The sequence below is a fragment of the Austrofundulus limnaeus genome, unplaced genomic scaffold, assembly GCF_001266775.1.
Source record: "Austrofundulus limnaeus strain Quisiro unplaced genomic scaffold, Austrofundulus_limnaeus-1.0 Scaffold6, whole genome shotgun sequence".
Lineage (NCBI taxonomy): Eukaryota > Metazoa > Chordata > Actinopteri > Cyprinodontiformes > Rivulidae > Austrofundulus > Austrofundulus limnaeus.
Window position 1 is genome coordinate 508,262 of NW_013952408.1, and position 21,141 is coordinate 529,402.

Here is a 21,141-nt window from a genome sequence, read left to right on the forward strand (position 1 = left end):
GCATATAGCTAAAATCTAACGATGATTATAGCTGCATTCTGGCGCGATAAGTTGTATGTTTTATATTCAATTAACGTATGATCCAATTAGTCGACTAATCGAAAAAAATAATCGGTGATTATTCGACTATAAAAATAATCGTTTGTGGCAGCCCTATAAGATGCAGACACCTCATATAATAAGTTGCAAGGATCTTTATAAATAAAAAAGGGAACATGTTGTGAGTGTTGGATGAAGTCCACGGACAAGTCAGCTACCTTCTTTCAACACAGAGAGGCCAGACCACACACATCGTCGCATTGGAGCTTTTTTTTTCTTAGCTGCACACCTGCAAAGTTTTATGACTTACAAAGGATACAAAATGACTGCATCTGGAACATAAAACCTGTAAGAAAACACAAACTGAAATTTAGCTATATTTACAATTGTTTTCGTATGTCGAACCTAATCAGTGATCTTAAACCAAAGTTGTTTCTGTAGTCGAACAGATTTTATAGCCGCAAGAAATGAATATCTTCCCCACACACCCTTGACTTCCACCTCTAGTCCCCATGTAAACATCAAAAAAGCAATATGCAGCCACACACTGCAAACAAGCTTAGATGACTAATGATCGGCTTTATGGAGTCTATTGTGGAGCTGTGGCTGATCAGCACTGCTCAGTCCAGGGAATGTTGCACACGGCGTTGCACACACATGCAAGTGAACACACCCTCACACACACACACACACTCATAGAGCACTGAGGCAAGGCTGACCTGCCACTCCTTGCTGCCGCGCTTGCGTCCAGAACATTTGTGACGCTAGTGCAGCTGAAAAGGTGAAGCAATCTTTAATTAGTCTTTGTCATTGTGTCCGATTTGTCACTGAAACCTCCACCCTTTCCCCTCACATTTTAAAATTAAGCTGGAATTTTAGTTTGAGTCAGGTTGTAAAAAAAAGTGTAAACATTGTTTCATTTCGTCACTGCCTCTGATTTTATGAGGGTATTTTACAAGTTGTGCAAACTTTGATAAGGCATCCTGCTCACATTTATCTGAGTCATTTCTAGAAGAAACTCCTGACCCTATGTTTAAGGGTTTAACTGATCCAGTTTCTTTCACGTGCTGCAGCCGAATGAGGAAGTCTGTTAATGTTTGTGGAGTATCAGGTCACTCACCACCTGCAACCGAGTTATGAAATCAACAACTGGACCACTGAKTGTTTACTGTGGCTATACTCCTGCAAGCTTCAGCAATAAACTGTTATGAGGTTGTTGTTATTTTTCCTTCCTTGTTTGGGAGTCAAAGTGTKGGTTTCAGTTTGAGGAAGCTTTACTGCCCGTCCTGCTTTATTTACCCATATGGATAAAATATCTTTCAAAAAAATATACCAACTGTAGAGCAGCTGGAAGTTATATTAGCTGAACCATTATTAGTATTTGCATCCAAAAAACCTTGACAACCTTTTGTTTATTGTTATTTTGTTTTGGCAGCCTTGGTAATAGGGGGTTAATTAAATCTCACATGACTCCTCTAATTAAAACAGACAACTTGCTTTTGCTTGTCTGCCTCTGTTGCTGTGGCGTTGGGGCTGCTGGACTTTGAGTTTCATGTTCCAGAGATCCCTCGGGCTAAAATAAATAATGAGGATTAAGAGAAGGAAGGGCAGTAGACAGCTGTTTGGAGCTAATTCTTTCTGATTAGTTGGGTTYGTATGTTGGTGTGTGGAGTCAACAATATCAGCACAATGAAAGGCTTCTGACAYAAGCTAAAAATAAAAATTAAAAAATGTGATATATATATTTCTTTGATTTGAATAAATCCCTCAGAATAATCACTTGGAGATATTTTGTATGTGCTGTGGGGTGTGCCTCAATATTTAGATTGCATGCTTTGACTTTCTTTGCTGTCATGAGCAGACATGTCGAGATATGTGTCTGGGGCATTACAGCGGCACCTGCGTTGCTGATAAACAAGAGCTGAGATCATCTGTTTTACTGAACCGTTTTTGTCATGCTAAACTTCACATTGAAACCTTAAAAATCCCCTAATTTAACTCCTCCAATAATATAGACGCATGCAGTATGTCGGTCTACGTGTAGAAGTAGTGTTGAGACAGCTGACTCCATCCTTGTTGCCTGTCAGAACCTGCCTGGCCAGCTGAGAAAAACTGCAGGAAATGAATCTACATTTAGGGCAAAAGAACTCACTTGTTCCTTGCTAAACAGCAACACTCCATTCCTCATACTGATGCGTTATTGTGTAACAGTCTAGTCATAATACTGAAAGCCAGTAAACTGCACATCTTTGATGGAATGCATATCATCTGCTGCCATGCATATCATTTACAAAATATATTGTGTAATCTAGTATTTGATGTGGATGACTGTAATTTACCAGAATGTCAAATTTGAGCTCAATAACTGTCAAATTGGCAGAGTTGTAGACATTTTTGTGTTTGCTCAGGTTGATTAGCCGTGACGGCCATCTTGAAATGATTACCTTGAAATGGTGATCAGTTGTAGATATACATGTGAACCTTATTTTTTGTGAGTTTAGTCAAAATTTGTGCCCTGGTTGATGAGATATTTTGCCAACAGACCTTCAAAAGAGCACAAAAACAAGTACACAAGTAGAGGCAGTTACATAATCGCCCTCGTTTTATGGCAGCTAACCATGCAGTAAATATTGAAATGTGGACTGACCAACATTTGAAGTTTTGTGTCAGAAAAATGACTATTGTGTACATATACTTTGGACCTGTTTTATCTGATTTTCCCGTAAGCAGAGCGTTCGTCCCTCTCCCGCATTCTGTGACACACCACATCTTTCCTCTGAAGCGCCTCAAACGGCCTTGCATATTCTGGTCATAGAGGTTGTTTTTACTGTTCTGCTCTTCTTCAGAGAGATTTAGGTTCTTGCCAGGATAAACACAGTTAGCTGACCTGAACCAGAACCTGCTGCGTCACTGAGATTTGATTTCTGCTGTGGATGCATCCAAGATTTTTTTTTTAACATGAAAGCTGGCCAAGTTCTGACTGCACAGATCAAATTCACCAGGAAAAAAAGTTATGAACTGAGACAATGTTTTGTATAATTACTGGCTTTTTGTGATCAATAGATGCCCCCAGTCTGTGGAATAAACCCTCAGTGATGGATACTTTATAGAGTTAAGTTTTTCAATAGTTATCTAAGAAGGTTTTTATTTTTTTTCCTGCAGTATGCCAGGGTGTCACCAACCGTTTAAACCTTCTGGGTTCTAATGAGGACCACTACCAGAACATGGTGAAGACCTACAGCAACTGCACCGTGGTCCTGGAGAACCTGGAGATCACCTACATGGAGAACCACCGTGACCTGTCTTTCCTCAGGGTAAAAAAAAAAAAAACGAGCTCTGTTAACAGATGAACAGGAACTGAAGAAGTTTCAATTTGCTTTTTAAGAAAGTTAAAATAAAAGGAAACCACTTTCTGATTGGATCGTTGCTCAAAGCTCAGCTGTAAAGACAAGGTTTTGTAGTCTGGGTAGACGTGATGTGTGTGTGTCACATCCAGACTTGCCCACACAAACACAGAATAGCACACAGTCAGCAGATATGATGCCGCAGTTGCAAAAGGGACTTTTCAATGTCCCATGTGTGTCTCCTATACGTTCACACTAATGCATCACCCGAAAATGCAAAAAACAAACAAACAAAAAAAATTTTCATGATTTTGAATTCAAAATRTACATACGACAGACATTCTTCAATTGCTCTAAATGTAAAGTTTATATAAATAATCTAAAACTTAGCACAAAAAGGAAAGGAATGCTAGATTGTTTCTTAGTTGTAACAATGCTTCTCGGCCTGTTAATTTCCCTTTTTAAATGGTGCCACATTTGTAAGGAACATGCATTTGTGGGATAAGCAGTGCAGTTGAGTATGTGGGTTGCGCATGTGAAAAATTATCCAAGTCTTCTCTGCCAAACAGCTGATTTTGCTGTTGACACTTGTTTTGAGTTTGTGGTAGAAGATTTATTGCCAAGAAGAGTTGTTAACACGTATCACGTATGATGAGTTGCAAACATCAGCATTTTAAAACATAAGTTTAAATATAATGGTTGTAAATACAAGAATGTCACATGCTCATTATCTATGTAGTGTGATAATACTGTAGCTGGAAATATTCTCTGCCTTATTGGAGTTTTCCTCCAGCTTCCTCTTTAAATTCTTTCCCCCTGCAGTCGATTGAAGAAGTGGGTGGTTACGTCTTGATTGCTCTCAACACGGCCTCCAGGATTCCTCTGGAGAACCTGCGCATCATTCGAGGGCATTCCCTTTACGAGGGGGCGTTTGCTCTTGCTGTGCTCGCCAATTATGATAAATCTACTGGTCGGGGCACCACTGAGCTACTTCTAACCAGCCTCACAGGTAGATTAAAAGATCTAGTCGTCACTGACAGAAAGGAGGAAATACTGTTTAATTTAAATTTTTTTTAAGTTTATTGAAATCATATCTCATGTCTTTTTACAGAAATTCTAAAGGGAGGTGTAAAGTTTGCGAACAACCAGCTGTGTAACGTGGAAACGATTCAATGGGATGATCTTATCAACAGCGAAGCCACACCCAGCATGGAGCGCCCGAAGGCGAGCAACAACCCACTTTGTAAGTGCCAGGCTTCACCGGGCGAGAAAAACAAGGCAGAACTGGATTAATCTGTGTGCTTTTTTAATATCTGGTTGTAAAAATAAAAACACCATATTCTTGTCTTCTTTCCAGGTCAGAGATGCCACTCAAGCTGCTTCAACAATTCGTGTTGGGCACCAGGTCCACAAAACTGTCAGACACGTAAGCTCTTTCGACATAATCACGGCACGCAGGCAGCAAAAACAAATTTAGCCATCCTTTCCTTCATTTTTCAGCTTTCAAAATCGAAACTCTCTCGCTGCTCTCCCTTCTCTGCAGTGACTAAGCTAAACTGTGCACAGCAGTGCTCCAAGAGATGCAAAGGACCTTCACCCAGTGACTGCTGCAATGAGCACTGTGCAGCCGGGTGCACGGGGCCCAGACCCACCGACTGCCTGGTGAGACTAAATAATAATAATTTCACGCGACTGCACTGAACTCTCCTTTAAAACAAAGCCCCTTTCTAAGCAGCGTTTGCTTTCACGATCAGAGATGATGTTTTTAGTTTTAATACCAGCGAGACGCGTAACTGCTGATTAAATCTTTTATTTGGCAGGTCCTTGAGTTTCAGCGTCTGCTCTCCCTCTCCCCTCGCAGCTTTGAGAATTAAGCCAAAGCCATGAAAGTGGAATGCAGTGTTATCATTAGCAAGGGGCTCTGTTTTGGTCCCCGGCACACTGGGATGACTGTTGTTTGTGCTGCAGGCCTGTCGGGACTTCCAGGACGACGGGGTGTGTAAGGACTCCTGCCCGGGCCTCATGCGCTATGACCCCAACCTGCACCAGCTGGTTCCTAACCCTCACGGAAAGTACAACTTTGGGGCCACCTGTGTGAAAAGCTGCCCACGTAAGCACAGAAAATCAAGCGATGTGTGTGTGGATTTTACTGTTTACAGAGAAGCATGCACGTTTTTTTTTTTTTTTTTCAATCTTACTCTGTTTTATAAGATTTGCCCAGATTGTCCTTCAGGGTTGTTCTGTGGTTACAGTTTGTACAAGTTTAATCATAAACTGCAGAAATGAGGAAAGAAATAACTGAGTTTCAGGATGTGTTAATGCAACATCCCTTCTTTTGAATTTTAACTTGCTCTGATTTGTTTCTGCATTACTCACTGTCTAATGTGTGACCAACATGTACTTCTTGTATAACCACTACAAACTGTTACAGTTTAAAAGAGCCTGTATTTTTTTAGCTTTTTAATAGCTCTCCTATAACTTGTACATTTTAAAATAGCCTTGCTCATATCTTGCTATCATTCCAGATAACTATGTCGTGACTGATCATGGAGCATGTGTGCGGTTGTGCAGCGGTAACACATACGAAGTGGACGAAGGAAAAGTCAGGAAGTGTGCCAAATGTGACGGACTGTGCCCCAAAGGTTAGAAGTTAAGCTGTTATAAAGATGTTTCTAACCGTACATGGAATAGACAGAGAAGAGGTGGAACTACCGCTCAGATGACTTGGATCTTTTAGAGTCTAAAATTTAGACGGAAATGTTTTAATGTTTTGTCCAAGAACGGTCACCATTTTAAATAATGAAGTCATGTGACACACGTGTTCTACAAYACAGCCATCAATATTTCAGTCAATCTCAAAAGGTAACCTATAATATGAAAAAAATGCATGCATGTAAACAATTCATTATCAAACAGTAAGAATATACAGAAAATATACAATACATTATATAATATGTCTTAAAWAATCAATAAAGGGTTGTGTTGTAAATATGAATAATATGAATTAAGAGAGGCACAACTTGTCTGTCAGTAAAAGGAGATAAACCACAAAATAAATGCACATTACAACTGAATAAAGGAGCTAGAACAGTAAATGCCAGATTAAATCTGACCTATGTATGCATAAAATATTATACGTAGAAAAACTTTGCATAAGAAAGGTCCTCTATTAAATCCTTTTGGGGATAAAGTYTTAACTGCATGTGAAAAAGCTCATATAAGGAGTAAAGAGATTAGATCACCTCCTCTACACTGAGGTTTCAGGAACAGTGTACCTTAACAAAGAGATGTTGTGTCTTTCATCAGTGCGTTCTGCAGCCACTACACTAGATGTGACTTTGTTTCCTGCAGCCCTGCAACATCCAGCAGTTTGAGTCTTGAGACATCGAGCAGTTTTACCAACATATTCCAGTTCACAAAGACATTTCATCATATCGATGGCATTAGAGGCAAAACAAGACATGACAGCTTTTCATATTGCATTTTTTCCTGTATAAGAATGATTGTTAAGACTGTTAAGACAATTAACAGGGGCCATTTTGGATTTGTTATCAGTCTTTTAGGGCTTGCTCTAAAAGACTGATAACAAAGCGGTGTCTGTCAATGCCACCAACATTGCCAAGCAACCAAATATCAACTCGGTGGTAATAAAAATGTCAGCGTTATAGCTAATAAAATTAGCTGTGGTAGCCATCTTTAATTTTTACATTTGCATTCAAATGTTGTTGATGATTATTGTCAACTGCATTTATACTAGTTTTTTAGCTTTGTGTATCTAAAATTACCTGAAATATGTTACTTCCTCAAATTAGCATAAGCCCTTTCTTTAAAGATTAAGATTTCAAAATGTCATGAGTATTGCTCTTGGCTACCACCTTTTATAAACTTTAGCTAAATAAAAAAAAAATCTGAGTTATAACTATTTTATAGCTTTGGTGGCCATCTTGGATTTTGTATTTGCATTCAGATTTTGTTCAAATATATTCTTGGCTACTACTAGATAAATTTTCAGCGGTATATTTAAAGGCTGAATTATAGCCCTTTTGTAAAATTTGCATTAGCGGGACTAGCAAACATTCTTAGCTACACCACAACAAAGTCCTGCTCATTATGTCTTAAAATGGCTGCATAATAAAGTTAGCTGGGATGGCCAGCTTCCATTTACGATTAGCAATTTTGTTTTATACTGTACTGATTTTCAGTTTTGTTTGCCTAAAAAAGGCTGAATTATAGTGCTTTGTCTAATTAGCGATTATCAGACAGCTTGAAGTTGTGAACAAAACAAACATATTTGTTTAGATCATTTTAGGCCACTATCACACAAAATTTCAACAAAAGTCTTTCTCCACCCCTGACAAATAATAACCCCTACTTTCAACATAGTATTTATTTATTCAATTGTTCTCAGTGTGCAATGGACTTGGGATGGGAGACCTGACTCACACCTTRTCTATCAACGCCACCAACATCGATTCCTTCAAAAACTGCACCAAAATCAATGGCAACATTGCTATCCTTAAGACGTCATTTGATGGGTAAGTCTGAACGTTTTGTCAATTTAACGGTTTCAGCATCTGTTTTCAAACTGCCATTCTGACACATTTTCCTAATTAAAGGGATACATACACCAAAACACCAAAGATGGATCCTTCTCAGCTTGATGTGTTCAAAACTGTTAAGGAAATTACAGGTAAAGGTCTCGGAAAACATGAGTAATCGGTGAAACATTTCGTTCCAATTAACGCATCATTTGCTGCTTCAGGACATTTGTTGATTCAAAAGTGGCCGGAAACGATGAGATCACTCAGTCCTTTTGAAAATCTGGAGATCATTCGAGGAAGAACAAAGCGGTATGTTCCTTCTAAATTCCTCCATTTGGGTTTTAAATGCTCATCCTTGATGAAGAAATTAGATTCTTTAGAGTCATCTGTGTCCGTTCTTAGTCAGCTGAGGGATGGGAGTTCCACGTAAATACGCCTTTATTATGCATTTAAAACATCTTGTGTATTATCTCAGAAATTCTTTCTGTTCTCCAAACTCTTAGGAGTTATTTGAATGTTGAGAATAATTTAAGACTCTCACACAACCTTAACTGTCTTCATCTTGCTCCATCGTTTTGTTGGGTAGGGGTGTCCGCAGCGTGATCATGATCCAGCTCAGTATCGACCACCTGGGCCTTCGATCCCTCAAAGAAATCAGCGATGGAGACGTGGCGATCATGAAGAACAAGAACCTTTGCTACACAAACAAAAGCCTGTGGGAGAGGCTCTTTAAGTTAGACAGCCAAGTTGCAACAGTGGAAGAAAACGCTGATGCTGCCACTTGCGGTGAGCTCTCCGCTGCTCTGCAAACATTCGATCATGCTACAGGMAAGCTCATTTCAAAATGGGGGTAATTAGCTTGAAATGATGTGTGTGTGTGTTTCAGCTCTGGAGAACAAAATGTGTGACAGGAAGTGCACCTCAGACGGCTGCTGGGGTCCGGGCCCGGACWTGTGTTTCGCCTGCCGGGACTACAGCCGCGGAGGGCATTGTGTGGACTCCTGCAACATCCTGGAAGGGTAAGGAAAGAATTCGAGTTTTAAACACTGAGATGTTCAGTCTTTTATTTTAATTAAACAAAAAGTCCAAACACGAGTCCTGCCTGCTCTGTAGTTCAATTCTTCAAAGCTTGTTGTCATTTCCAGACTTTGCCATTAGATAAATGTAAGGGTTATTGAAAGAAAGGACTGATCCGAGGTATTCTTCAAGTTAAACCCCTAGCGAGATGTAAGACAAACATTGTTGGAGAAATGGCACAAATGCTGTTTAACTTTGGAGATATTTGTCAAACATTGATGCTTGACGTGTCTACTGTTTAACTTTGCCCTCAAAAAGGAAAGATAGATTGAAAAGGGATCAAGACTTCTTTTTTTTGTTTTACTTGTTCAAAAAGAAGTCGCCCTTCAGCAAGAGTCTTTCAGCTTTATTGTTTTTGCAGAGAGCCCCGGGAGGCGGTGGAGAACAAAACCTGCGTGGAGTGTGACCCCGAGTGTCTGCGCATGAACGGGACATCGACCTGCAGGGCGCCTGTATGTGTTGCCAACCTACATCTAAACTAATATTTAAAAAAATACCAGTTTTGTGAACCATATGCATGTAGGCCTCAGCACTTGCGTAGCACGAAATCCCTTTTAGACGTTTCAGATCTGTGGATTTCTTCATCAGCAGAGACCACAATGCTGTGCTGCCACAAGACATGTTGTGTTTTGACTACAGGGTGTGCCTTTTGTGAAGAAGTTTGCCAACTGTCTTCTTTTTTTATCCTTGGAATCTTAAGTTTGATYGAAACAAGTTTGGACCCCCCGTTTTTTTTAGTGAAAACTGAGAAGCATATGGTGCCATTACCAGTGAGAAAAATGTTTATTTGCTGTATAATATTAAAGGGATCCACGAGACTTTATTTTAACTGTAAAATAACGACTGTAAAAATACTGTAGGCTGTTTAGTTTTCATAATTTGTAAACTCAATTTTTAAAACTGTTTTACACGGATGGGGCCATTTTATTTAYACACAAAGCATTCTGGGTAAATGATGACATCAATAGGTCCTCGGCGCGAGGCTGTGAGCAAGCTATATCCACCCTGAAGGTTAATCTTGGACAATATCTGACAATTGGCTCTTTTAAATGAAACCAGAGCGCACTGACAGAGAGGGGAAGGTAGAAATGACTCAGCCTGCAACTGAAAATATAGATGGAGAACCTCAGTTTAGCTTGCAAGTTTGTTGCACTAGCGTCGAGCTAATACATACTGTATAAGGCAATGGCGTCGGTGCTAAAGCTAACAGGCTAAGCTGGGGTTCTTCCTTCATGAAGCAGATCTGTTGTCATCCATCCATCATTTTCAGTTGCAAATGTCATCAGTGCGCAGCCTCGCACCAAGGACCTATGCACGTCATCATTTACCCAGAATGCTTTGCATGTAAATAAAATGGCTCAGTCCGTTCAAAATATATTTTTAAAAATTTACAAAACTGAACACCCTGCAGTATTTTTACAGTCTTTATTTTACATTTAAAATGTATGTTTATCAAATAAAATCTAATGTTACARCTAATCGTGGATCCTTTTGAAGGTTTGCCAAACCTGTGTGGCTTTTACTGCGCGACAGTTTACCCATTATGTAGAAGATAAATGCAGCTATCTTTGAGAAATTATCACCACTCTCAATGGAGTTGYAAACTTCATAAGGCTTTTTTATTTATTTACTCCTAGGGTTCTGGAAACTGTACCATGTGTGCCAACTTCCAGGATGGACTGTTCTGTGTGTCCCGCTGCCCCCAAGGCGTGCTGGGAGAGGATGACAGCCTGGTGTGGAAATACGCAGACGAGAAGCGAGTGTGCCAACTGTGCCACAAAAACTGCACTCAGGGGTAAACACGGCACAGAACAGAGAGCTGGCGTTGCATTGCTGCTTTGCAAATGTTTCTCTTTTTGTAAACTGGTGCAGAAATATGAGCCCGGAGAGTCATCTGAGATTATTGAAATGAAAMCATTTGAAAGACGTTATAACAAACAAGAATTTTACACGTATTCTTGTTTTTTGTTATTTTTACATTTGGGATTTCCAATAGTTTCTGTTTGTTTTTGTTTTCTTTATTTGTTATCTGGTTTCAGTGTTTAATTTTAGTGGTCTGTGCTCCTATATGGCACAACGAACAATGATTCAAGTCAGGACTGAGGGCACTCCCAACGTTTCCTTCTCTCAACACCGAGGCATGGTGGTATACGGATGAGCGAGAAGGGAAACGGTCCTGACATACCTTCAAACCGCTGAAGGCAGGCACGTCGACAGGCCTTCGTGACTGTTTTGCGTAACCTTTCGTGTAGGAGAATATGATACTTGCTTCAAAAGCGCCTCAGTAGTTTGGTGTTTTCTAAATGCATCAATTGGAAACATGGAAATAAATAGGTCTCTGTCCAGAATAGTTACTGTTGTAGAAAATTGCATAGCACTTGCATGTTTCGGCTGACAAGTGAAATCAAACAMGTTTTGAAGACGTACGTCAACAGTAATTGGTATTTGATGGTCTCTGACAGTAAAGCATTGTTTAGCCTCACAGAAAACCAGTGTGTTGTGGTCTAAAAAGAAACAAAACATTAACTAAAGGTTCTTTGTGTTGATGTATTTTAAGGTGCACAGGACCTGGTCTTGAAGGCTGTCACAATAAAAGGTGAGTAAAAAGGTGGTTCTTATGGGTTCCTACTTTACTACATAAATATGGCATGAAACATGTTTTTACTTAAGTTCAAATACTGATAATTAAATAAACTTATTATTATAAAAAAAATAAGGGTAGCGCCTCTTCATGATGTCTTTTCATGATGATGATCCTTGCCCTGAGTAGGTTCTATGGCTGCATGACCTGGGGGCACCTGTTCTCTTGTGAACGGATGTTCTGAACTGTAATTTCCCCTCGAGATCAATAAAGTATCTTTCATTCATTCATTCATTCATTCATTGAATGAATGCATTTACATCTAAGAGGTTTAGTTCATCTTTTGATGAGAATGCACACATTATTTTTAAGGCTTGACCAAAGTAGCTGCAATACTGCAATAKTTTTGCACGATCCGTTCATGCTTGGATGAGTACATTTCAGCCACTAGCGCATCAAATTTTATTTTACCATCTGTAAGGTTGACTGACTTACTGTACTTTTGTGGGCTAATATTGCTTTGTCTTGTCAGACATTGAATAAGGTTAACTCCAAAAGTTATTCAGTTGCAGATGTCAACCTAATGATTACTTTTTTGAAAGTTTCATTAAACTTTGTGCAGTCGTTTGTGAGRTATTTGGCGAAAACAATCACACAAATAGCGATAACAAATGTGATAAAATTGGTAAACCTATTTTATTTACTGGAAAAATACAGCTCACAATGCATACGGTATGCAAACTTGTACAATTTGAAGTTTATATTTAGAGTCACTTCTTAATTATGTGTTGTCAACTCGTCTCCAAAAAACGTTTGGACTCCAGAAACATTGTGTGCGAATGGAGGAAATTCGTTAACCTTGCCAGGAGTGGTGGACCAGCTCTGATCGCTCCGAGAGCAGAGAGTTTAAATAATCTGCATGGTCTCAAAGGAATCCAAGCAGCTATGGTCCCTTCTCACGTTTCCCAGAGTTAATGTTCGACATCATCACGCCGAACAACAATGGTGTTATTGGCAAAGCTGCGTGGAGAAATTTGCTGCCTGCCAAGAAGAACAGAGCTGCCTGTCTGCAGTTTGATAAATATCACGTGGATAACTTGTAATGTCTGTCGGACATTTTGAACATTATCTGTAAAACAGTGTGGTAAAAYGAACAGCTTGAGCTCATATTTAGTGTAAGATTTACTCATGTATTTGTATGTGTATGTATAGTTATGCATAAATCACTTTTTCTGTCCTGAAGGCATGCAGGGCTGTCCCTGATTGCAGCCGGCGTAGTGGGTGGTCTTCTGGCTGTCCTGATCGCGGGAGTTTTTGTCTTTCTGTTGCTTCGCCGACGACACATCAAGAGGAAGAGGACGATGCGCAGACTGCTCCAAGAGAAAGAGGTGAGCTCGTGGCAAATGGAGTGCTCCACCTCTTCCTCATGGACTGAAGATTTAACCTGTACGAATCCACGCAGCACTGATAGCCATCATATAATGCTGCTCAGACTCTKATTGACACAGCACATCATAAACTTACACAGCATCCTGTAATCCACTTTGAATAATAAAACTATTAGTTTTTTTGGGGACCCTGAGGCATCTGTCCCATCAGTTCAGGTCTGAGCAAACACGTAATCCTTACGTCTCGTTTGCAGCTGGTCGAACCTCTCACTCCGAGTGGACAGGCACCAAACCAGGCTCTGCTGCGGATCCTAAAGGAGCCCGAGTTTAAGAAAATAAAAGTGCTGGGATCAGGAGCTTTTGGAACCGTTTACAAGGTAATTGCACAAACACCTTATTTGTAAAATAAGCTGCTGCTGAGCTGGCTTTTTTTTTTTTCTTTTCCTCTTGAGGACTGAAAGTGTTTTCACTCATCTACACATGTTTTCAGTTTTCAGTTACAACACACATTTTTACTTTGCCATATCATGAATGACTTCACTTCAGCTGTCAGAGCTGTTGTTTTAATCACATTGAGGTGTTGAGCACAAAAAAACTGCATTTTTTGGCATAAAAATTCATAACTATTTGATTTAGAAGAATTCAAATAAATAAAAACATAAGGTTAAACTTTGCAGGACTGTTTTTAAACCTAGTTTTTATTTCATGTGTTCAGCACTTTGTTTCAGCAGTGGCTGATGTTATAGCGCTTTTATAAATAAAGTTTGATTGATTGATTGAYAGATGACAAATATTCAGTTTCCTGKATGTTTGTTGCTGTGGGTGCACCCGACAAGTATACGTGCATGGCACTAATTGTTTTGTATTGCACATTTAACCATTTGCAAGGCTGCTTATGTGCTTACTTGATCATTTATTTTCATTTTAAATATGTAAAATGGTTTAAAATAATGTGTGTCTCTGCAGGGTTTGTGGGTTCCAGAGGGAGAGGATGTGAAGATCCCAGTAGCCATCAAGGTTTTGAGAGAGGCCACGTCCCCTATGGCCAACAAGGAGATCTTGGATGTAAGTTTAATCATTGATTAATGAAAATATTTATCTAATATTTAATAATAAGGGGCAGATTCTTTGATTTTTCATTGTATGTTTTTGTTTTCTGTTTGTTAGATAATTGTTTTAAATGAAATTAATAAATTTGTAAATAAAAAAATAATAGTATTTGAAGGTTTGACTAAAATGGCCAAATCTCCATCTTTTCTCAACATGAAGTTGTCTAAAAGCTTTCCATAAAAGACGGCGGGCGAGATGCATTCCTTCATGAAATTCTGGCTCTTTCAAATTGTGGTGGTATTTCATGGCATATTTTGGACATTTGAGTAAAAACGAAAGTGGAAGTATTGTTTATTTTTAGTAATTTATAGTACTTTTTTAAAATTCAGTTTAAATAAAGCACAAAGKAATTGCCAGTTGCTTGCCAGATGCCAGCTCCACTTGAATGTATCCTGCAGTTTATAGCACAGTCAGCTTTGTTTGAACCTAATGAGCTCTTGTTTTCTTTGCAACGGAGAACGTGTCGCATTAAATAGGGACTGCCTCGTGCTGTTTTGGGAAATAGGATTTATACATTTGAGAGGTAATGTGTGGGCGCTGGTGTATTCAACGTTGAGGTGTTCTGCAGAGGAATGCAGCAGCATGTTCCAAATGCATCACTGCAAACAGACAAATGGGTTTCACGGATCCTGGGATTCTGTAGTTTTGCTGCTTCGTCACTGTATGTTTGAGTCCCCTGGAAGCAAACTTCCTGTCCTGATGTCCTGTCCAAAATGACAAAACTAGTAAAGAGGTTATTTTCTGAAGAATTCTCTAATATGCTCATAGAAGATAATTTGTCCTGCATGTATTTACACCAGTGACAGAAAACCTACTAAGTAAAGCTCAGTTTAAAGTTGTGTTTGCTCACATCTCCCTGCAAAACCAATTTTTTTTTTCATGTTTTATGTGTGTGTTGGCCACTGCTGATTATCCCCATGTATTTTCTAAAGCAGCTTTTCTGTTATGATGACTGTGAGTTTCCATTCTCAGGCAGTAAAATAAAGCTGGCTGCTAAGAAACTTATCCCCCAACAGCCTGTATCCCGCAGATGTTTCTCAAGCTATCAGTTGCCTGGATAAACATGCACACATCCACCCTGCTTACTGAGGCCACAAGCCATTTAGAAAAAAAAAAAAAAACTGACTTTTTTATGTATCGTCTCCCACCAAAACCAAAAGTACGTACATTAGATGAGGAAGACAAATAAATATTATCTTTGTCTTTATGCTCATTACAGGAAGCTTATGTGATGGCCAGTGTGGAACACCCCCACGTATGTCGACTGYTGGGGATCTGTCTCACCTCAACGGTGCAGCTCATAACCCAGCTGATGCCGTACGGCTGCCTGCTCGACTACGTCAAAGAAAACAAGGACAACATTGGYTCGCAGCACCTGCTCAACTGGTGTGTGCAGATAGCAAAGGTACGAAAGAAAACACCTGATTTTTATTCTACATATCAGTTTTTTTTAAACTCTGCTCGTTAAGTTAGTTTTTATGCACCTGTTTCTTTTTTCCTGTATCTTATGTAACGTGTAAAAACTTCTGCCTACTTTRGCTATTTAAGTAATCTAATTATGACTTCTGTGTTTTATACCTTTTTTATAGAAATATTAATTTTTTTTATATATGAAATTCCCCAAAAAACACATAAGGATCTGTTGAAAATTTTGTTCTCTTTGAAATCTATGTTTGAGCACTTGCTTTATTTTTGTCTTCTTATGCTACTTTTTAGCTTTTAGCTAGCATTTAGCTACATTAAAATAGCCTTTAGCTATTTGAGCTAGTGTTGTTTTGCTACTGAATAGCATTTTGCTACTTTTACCTAGAATTTAGCTTCTTCTAAACTTTTTGCTAGGATTTTTGCTACTTTTACATTTTATGCAGTATTTTGAGACATGAGTAGAGTAGAGTAGAGTAGAGTAGAGTAGAGTAGAGTAGAACAACTTTATTTTCTGTCTCCAACAACAGCATACTTGCATAAAAACACTCAAAATACACTTGAAAACACACTAAAACACATAAAAGCAACTGTTAAAATCAATTACATTACAGTTCTTATTTAAAATTATTTAAAGTGGATATTGCAAGCAGAATAAATGATTTTACAAATTGCTTTCTGCACCAGAGGAACGTTGAACCTTCTGCCTCACTGTTTTGCACACTTTGCGTTTTTAGCCTTTTTTTGATACTTTTAATTGTTGGCTGTTGGCTCCTTTTTCTTTTTAACTGCATTAATTTCTACATTTCACTTTTAGCTAATGTCCTACTTCTTTCAGCTTCTTTTTTTAAGTTCTGCTCWGTTTCTTCTTCAGCAGATTTCTTCAGCACTCATAATTCACACTGTATTTCCACAAAAAAAAAAGGTTAATTCTCATGTTCTTTATTATTTTAATTTATTGTTTCTAACAGAGCAGTTTTAGCATAAATCACCAGGCTGTTATTGCAAGAAGGGCTCTTATGCAATAACTCTCGCTAAACAGTTTGTTTGATTAAAGGGTATGAACTATTTGGAGGAGCGCCACTTGGTGCATCGTGACTTGGCAGCCAGGAACGTCCTGGTGAAGACTCCTCATCACATCAAGATCACCGACTTTGGCTTGGCTAAACTCCTCAATGCAGACGAGAAAGAATATCATGCAGATGGAGGAAAGGTTAGTTAACGGTGTAAAGAAACAAAATGATGCAGCAACCTGCTTTTATTTTCATGTTTTCTATCTTAAAAGGAATATTWAAAACTCCAAATTTTAGGTTTTGACCCACATACTGTGTTTAAATGGATAGTAGCAYGAGGAAAGATGTAAAGACTGAATACATATTAGTCTACAGATACTGAATGCRTATGCATATCTCAGACACTAGCTGCGTTTCCATTGACCATGAAAATGCGCAAGTTAGAATTTCGAAAATAAATTTGCTCAAYGGAAACACGACAATTTCGAAAAAACTTCCTTTTTTCGACAAAATGTTTTTGCGCTAGRATGAGGTGGTTTTTCGGCCGTATCGAAATTGGTGTGTTTCRCAAAACTGCAATGGAAACACTTTTTTCGCATCWYRGGAGTCACRTGATCAASAACYGGCTGYTTCTACTGGCGAAAAAGAYGACCAAGAAAACAGGAAGTAGAAGTAGTAGTAATATCACAGAAGTTGTAAAAGAAAGTAAACTCACTACAATTTCCCAAAAACGCAGCATACATAGTCGCTCCCAAGTATAAGGGGCTTGTCGCTGGAAAACCTCGATAAGACACCGACGTCTCCTCTGATGATGAGCGCTAGTCTCGTGGTAGCAATTATGCATGTGTTTATATTCATATATGTTTGTAATGACTTATCGCAAGAACAAACATATTCACGCGTGACGTTTATAGCATTTCTTACTTAATGGAAACACCCCAATTGCAAAACAGTTTTTTCGACATTAACAGAGTATTGAGAAAGTTTTGCGCACGCAATGGAAACGCAGCTAGTGAAACTGCTACTGATGTTTTGATTAATTTTCAGTTCTGAAATACAGGGTTTCACTGAAACGTGGTTTTAAACAGGAAACAAGACTTTTCTTGTCGAAGAAAAACACGTTTTCAGTTAAAAACATCTATAGTTTGAAAGTTCACCACCTCTCATCTTTTGTAACTGCAGACTATACCAAAAGGTTGTTTAGTAGTATCTACCCATAGAACTAAAATAGGAAAATAGGTGGAAAATCCCCCAAAACAACTTAATTTCTATCCTGCTGTTGAAGATGTTTCACCCCCAATCTGGGGAGCTTTCTCAGTTCTGAAAAGTGTAGCGTTTTATGTTTTTCATGATGTTTTWTTGGCATGTTGCAGACAAATTCGTACTGCATTACTGCTCCAAACTGGTAAGGAGTGTGGATTAGGTCAGCCTGCTCAAATAAATAATAATAATAATAATAATTAATAATCTCTACCACCTGACTGCTACACTGAGAGGGGATTTTCGCACACACACGGTATCAGTCCTGATACTGGTATGGGTGCATCCCTAACAAAAACCCTTTTCAAAAAGCGAAGCCATCCCTTTAAATATTTTAGCAAGTTAATGTCTCAGAGCCTTTCTTTGTTTGTTGTTAAAGTAGGTATAAAATCCAGCACTTGTAATGATGCCAGCAAAACAGATCTAATGAAAAACATGAAGCATGGAAAGTGATGATAAAGCTGGAAAAGAGGCTCAAGGAAACATTTTAAACACTGTAAATGATGAGCATATTTAGTGAATTTTGTATTTTTGTTTCGTCCTTCAGGTACCTATAAAGTGGATGGCTCTTGAATCTATCCTGCACAGAACGTACACCCATCAGAGCGACGTGTGGAGCTACGGTGAGTCTCAGTTTCTGATTTGTGAAAGCAGGCCCGGTAAGAGAAAACTGTGTACACAGTGTCCCAGATTGAGCCCGAAACCTCATGTTTCTTCAGATATGTAAAACAGCTGTGTTCCCCCTGAGTAATGGTTCCACTGGAGAAATATTTACTCATTGTTCAGTAAACTGGTTTAACAGCAGCCCATGCAGAGAGCAGAAAAGCCTCTTTGAAGCTCCTCATAGGATGTTTTTTTTGGACCTAACAAAGCTTCTAAACAGTTTAAGATGCAAWAGGCAGGAGGAGCATCTGGGATTTTAGCTAACAGGTAGCGCACACCTACACACCAGCAGGTTCCGATGGACAATTTTTCCATCAGGTGGGATCATTACTTCAACCCACTCGAGTCCATTCAGCAGCAGCACACGCACTCAGAGGCCTACACACTCACACACAAACCCAACATATCAGAGCTTCTTTTTTTATTTTTTACAAAGTGGGCCTATGTCCAAATCTTTTCCTGAGGGGTTGATTACGCCTTCCGCTCAATCTGGCAAATACATCAGCGTGCTGGCAGAAGTGATGGGCTTCCTTTCCTATTTTCCCCCCTTTTTTCAGTTCCTCCAACACAGAAATGCGTCCTTTCGACTCCCACTCCTGTACACTGAGCCTATTTGTCAACATTTTGAGAGCGTGTACATCTTATCAACTACCGTTTCTTCTTTTTTTATTTTTATTTTTTTATTAAGTGTTCAAAATGAATTGAAAGACAACTCATCAAACTGACATTTACCAACTGTTCTCACTTCTGTGCTGTAGGTGTAACCGTCTGGGAGCTGATGACGTTCGGGACCAAACCATACGATGGGATTCCAGCCAGTGAAATAGCCAGGATCCTGGAGAAAGGAGAGCGTCTGCCTCAGCCGCCAATCTGTACCATAGATGTCTACATGATCATGGTGAAATGTAAGCTTAGTCCTGGAAACTAGTTGTATATTCCATTTGTGGAACTTTTAAGAGATGTCCTGATGCATCTCAGTAGTCCAGGTAGAAAAAACAAAGAAAAAATAAGTAGGTCCTCTGGATGGGTTCTTCTTTAGTGAAACGTTTCGTCTCTCCTCCAAGAGACTTCTTCAGTCTGACGTCGTCTTTAGTGAGACGTTGGACGTTGAACCCCCGCTTGCATTCACTACATACACATAACACGACACGGGTCAGATGATAGGGCACATGACCCTCTATGAACAATAGAGCTAATCAAGCCTATTGTTAGGCGATGGCCCTCTTTTGCATGTGACTAACCTGTTTGTCCATGTGGAGGCAGTGCTTATAAGGCTGAGTTCACCTGAAACTCATCAGACTGAAGAAGTCTCTTGGAGGAGAGACGAAACGTTTCACTAAAGAAGAACACATCCAGAGGACCTACTTATTTTTTCTTTTTGATACTTTTAAGAGAGTTGTATCTGTTTGAAAACCCGTAGAACTGAAATTTAAGTTTCCCAAGCAAATAACTCAWACTTTATTAGCTTCAGCTCCTTGTATGTTGGTTTTGTTTCTTATTTTATCTAACTTCAACCAAAAGATTAACATGTTTGGTTTTAATCATGCAATAATAAACATTAGAAGAGTCCAAATTAGTTCTCCTACTTTATAATGTTGGGATAGACTAGTAGCCAGATTTTCATGAGTTTCTCAGAAAGTAATTACTGGTGCACATCATGACGTGTCTGCGCAGGTTGGATGATCGACGCAGACAGCCGGCCTCGTTTTCGAGAACTGATCGCCGAGTTTACGAAGATGGCTCGAGATCCACCTCGTTATCTCGTCATTCAGGTAAGACTTCATCCCCACTTCGGACAGCCTGCACCAGCTGGCGGTCCGCTTCATTATCTTTTCGAACCAAACATTTGTTTTCCAGGGGGATGACCGGATGACCCTACCAAGTCCTGCAGATACCAAATTCTACCGCAGCCTGATCAGCGGGGAGGACATGGAGGACGGCGTCGACGCAGATGAGTATCTGGTGCCTCAGCGAGGCTTCTTCAGCAGCCCGAGCACCTCCATGACCCCACTGCTCCACTCTACGGTAGGTTCTGGTCTACAGAAAGGCTTTGAGTATCTGTCCACTTTTATCATCTTTACAACAAATTAGATTGTAGAAAAAACTCACATATAAAGAGCTGAAGTGTTTTGTTTGTTTTCCATTGCAACTTAAAGAAGTACATTATTAAACATCATTAAACTTGACCTTTATGATTTAAGTAAACAATAAAGCAAAACTCTGTACGTGTTGAACAATTACAATAGAAAAATTAATTAACCATTACAAGTGATAAAGATTTAATAATTTCAAAAGATGACTCTATTTTAGTTCAACTTCAGCTGGTTTTAATTGTAGTTGAAATCTATACCACAGTCAAGTCACTATGTTACCTTCAGTTGTTCTGAAAATGCTGTGTAATTCAAAAATAAATTTGACTTTGCATCATAGCTTTTCTTAAAGGGGCAATATCATGTAAAATCAACTTTTTTGAGTTTTATATCACGTTATAATATTATACCCTCATAAAAAAACATGCCCAAAGCCTTGCTTTGACTCATTCATGCATGTTTGAGAAATCCTGCAGTGTTTTTAGGAAGCCATGCTGAGGAGCAAAACGACAGGTGGGGACCAGAAACACCCCTGGGACTTGTCTTAAAGCCGAACTTCCTCATGGCAGGGCACCCCTTCCCACCCCCCACCCCACCCACGACTCCTTCAGGC

At 39.2% G+C, this 21,141-nt stretch overlaps 1 protein-coding gene across 1 annotated transcript in view; it reads left to right on the forward strand.

The window, feature by feature from the left end:
* The window catches only part of egfra (epidermal growth factor receptor a (erythroblastic leukemia viral (v-erb-b) oncogene homolog, avian)), a 44,178-nt gene that overhangs the window by 18,269 nt on the left and 4,768 nt on the right, over positions 1 to 21,141 (forward strand). Inside the window, exons 2-25 of the mRNA XM_014029209.1 lie at positions 3,202 to 3,353; positions 4,206 to 4,392; positions 4,495 to 4,626; positions 4,741 to 4,809; positions 4,927 to 5,045; positions 5,352 to 5,493; positions 5,909 to 6,025; positions 7,792 to 7,918; positions 8,000 to 8,073; positions 8,146 to 8,233; positions 8,511 to 8,710; positions 8,811 to 8,943; positions 9,363 to 9,453; positions 10,639 to 10,796; positions 11,559 to 11,597; positions 12,826 to 12,970; positions 13,225 to 13,347; positions 13,937 to 14,035; positions 15,300 to 15,485; positions 16,560 to 16,715; positions 18,323 to 18,398; positions 19,197 to 19,343; positions 20,113 to 20,210; positions 20,296 to 20,463. Of these exons, the coding sequence (XP_013884663.1) occupies positions 3,202 to 3,353; positions 4,206 to 4,392; positions 4,495 to 4,626; positions 4,741 to 4,809; positions 4,927 to 5,045; positions 5,352 to 5,493; positions 5,909 to 6,025; positions 7,792 to 7,918; positions 8,000 to 8,073; positions 8,146 to 8,233; positions 8,511 to 8,710; positions 8,811 to 8,943; positions 9,363 to 9,453; positions 10,639 to 10,796; positions 11,559 to 11,597; positions 12,826 to 12,970; positions 13,225 to 13,347; positions 13,937 to 14,035; positions 15,300 to 15,485; positions 16,560 to 16,715; positions 18,323 to 18,398; positions 19,197 to 19,343; positions 20,113 to 20,210; positions 20,296 to 20,463 (3,026 nt within the window). The remainder of the gene's footprint in view (positions 1 to 3,201; positions 3,354 to 4,205; positions 4,393 to 4,494; positions 4,627 to 4,740; positions 4,810 to 4,926; positions 5,046 to 5,351; positions 5,494 to 5,908; positions 6,026 to 7,791; positions 7,919 to 7,999; positions 8,074 to 8,145; positions 8,234 to 8,510; positions 8,711 to 8,810; positions 8,944 to 9,362; positions 9,454 to 10,638; positions 10,797 to 11,558; positions 11,598 to 12,825; positions 12,971 to 13,224; positions 13,348 to 13,936; positions 14,036 to 15,299; positions 15,486 to 16,559; positions 16,716 to 18,322; positions 18,399 to 19,196; positions 19,344 to 20,112; positions 20,211 to 20,295; positions 20,464 to 21,141) is intronic.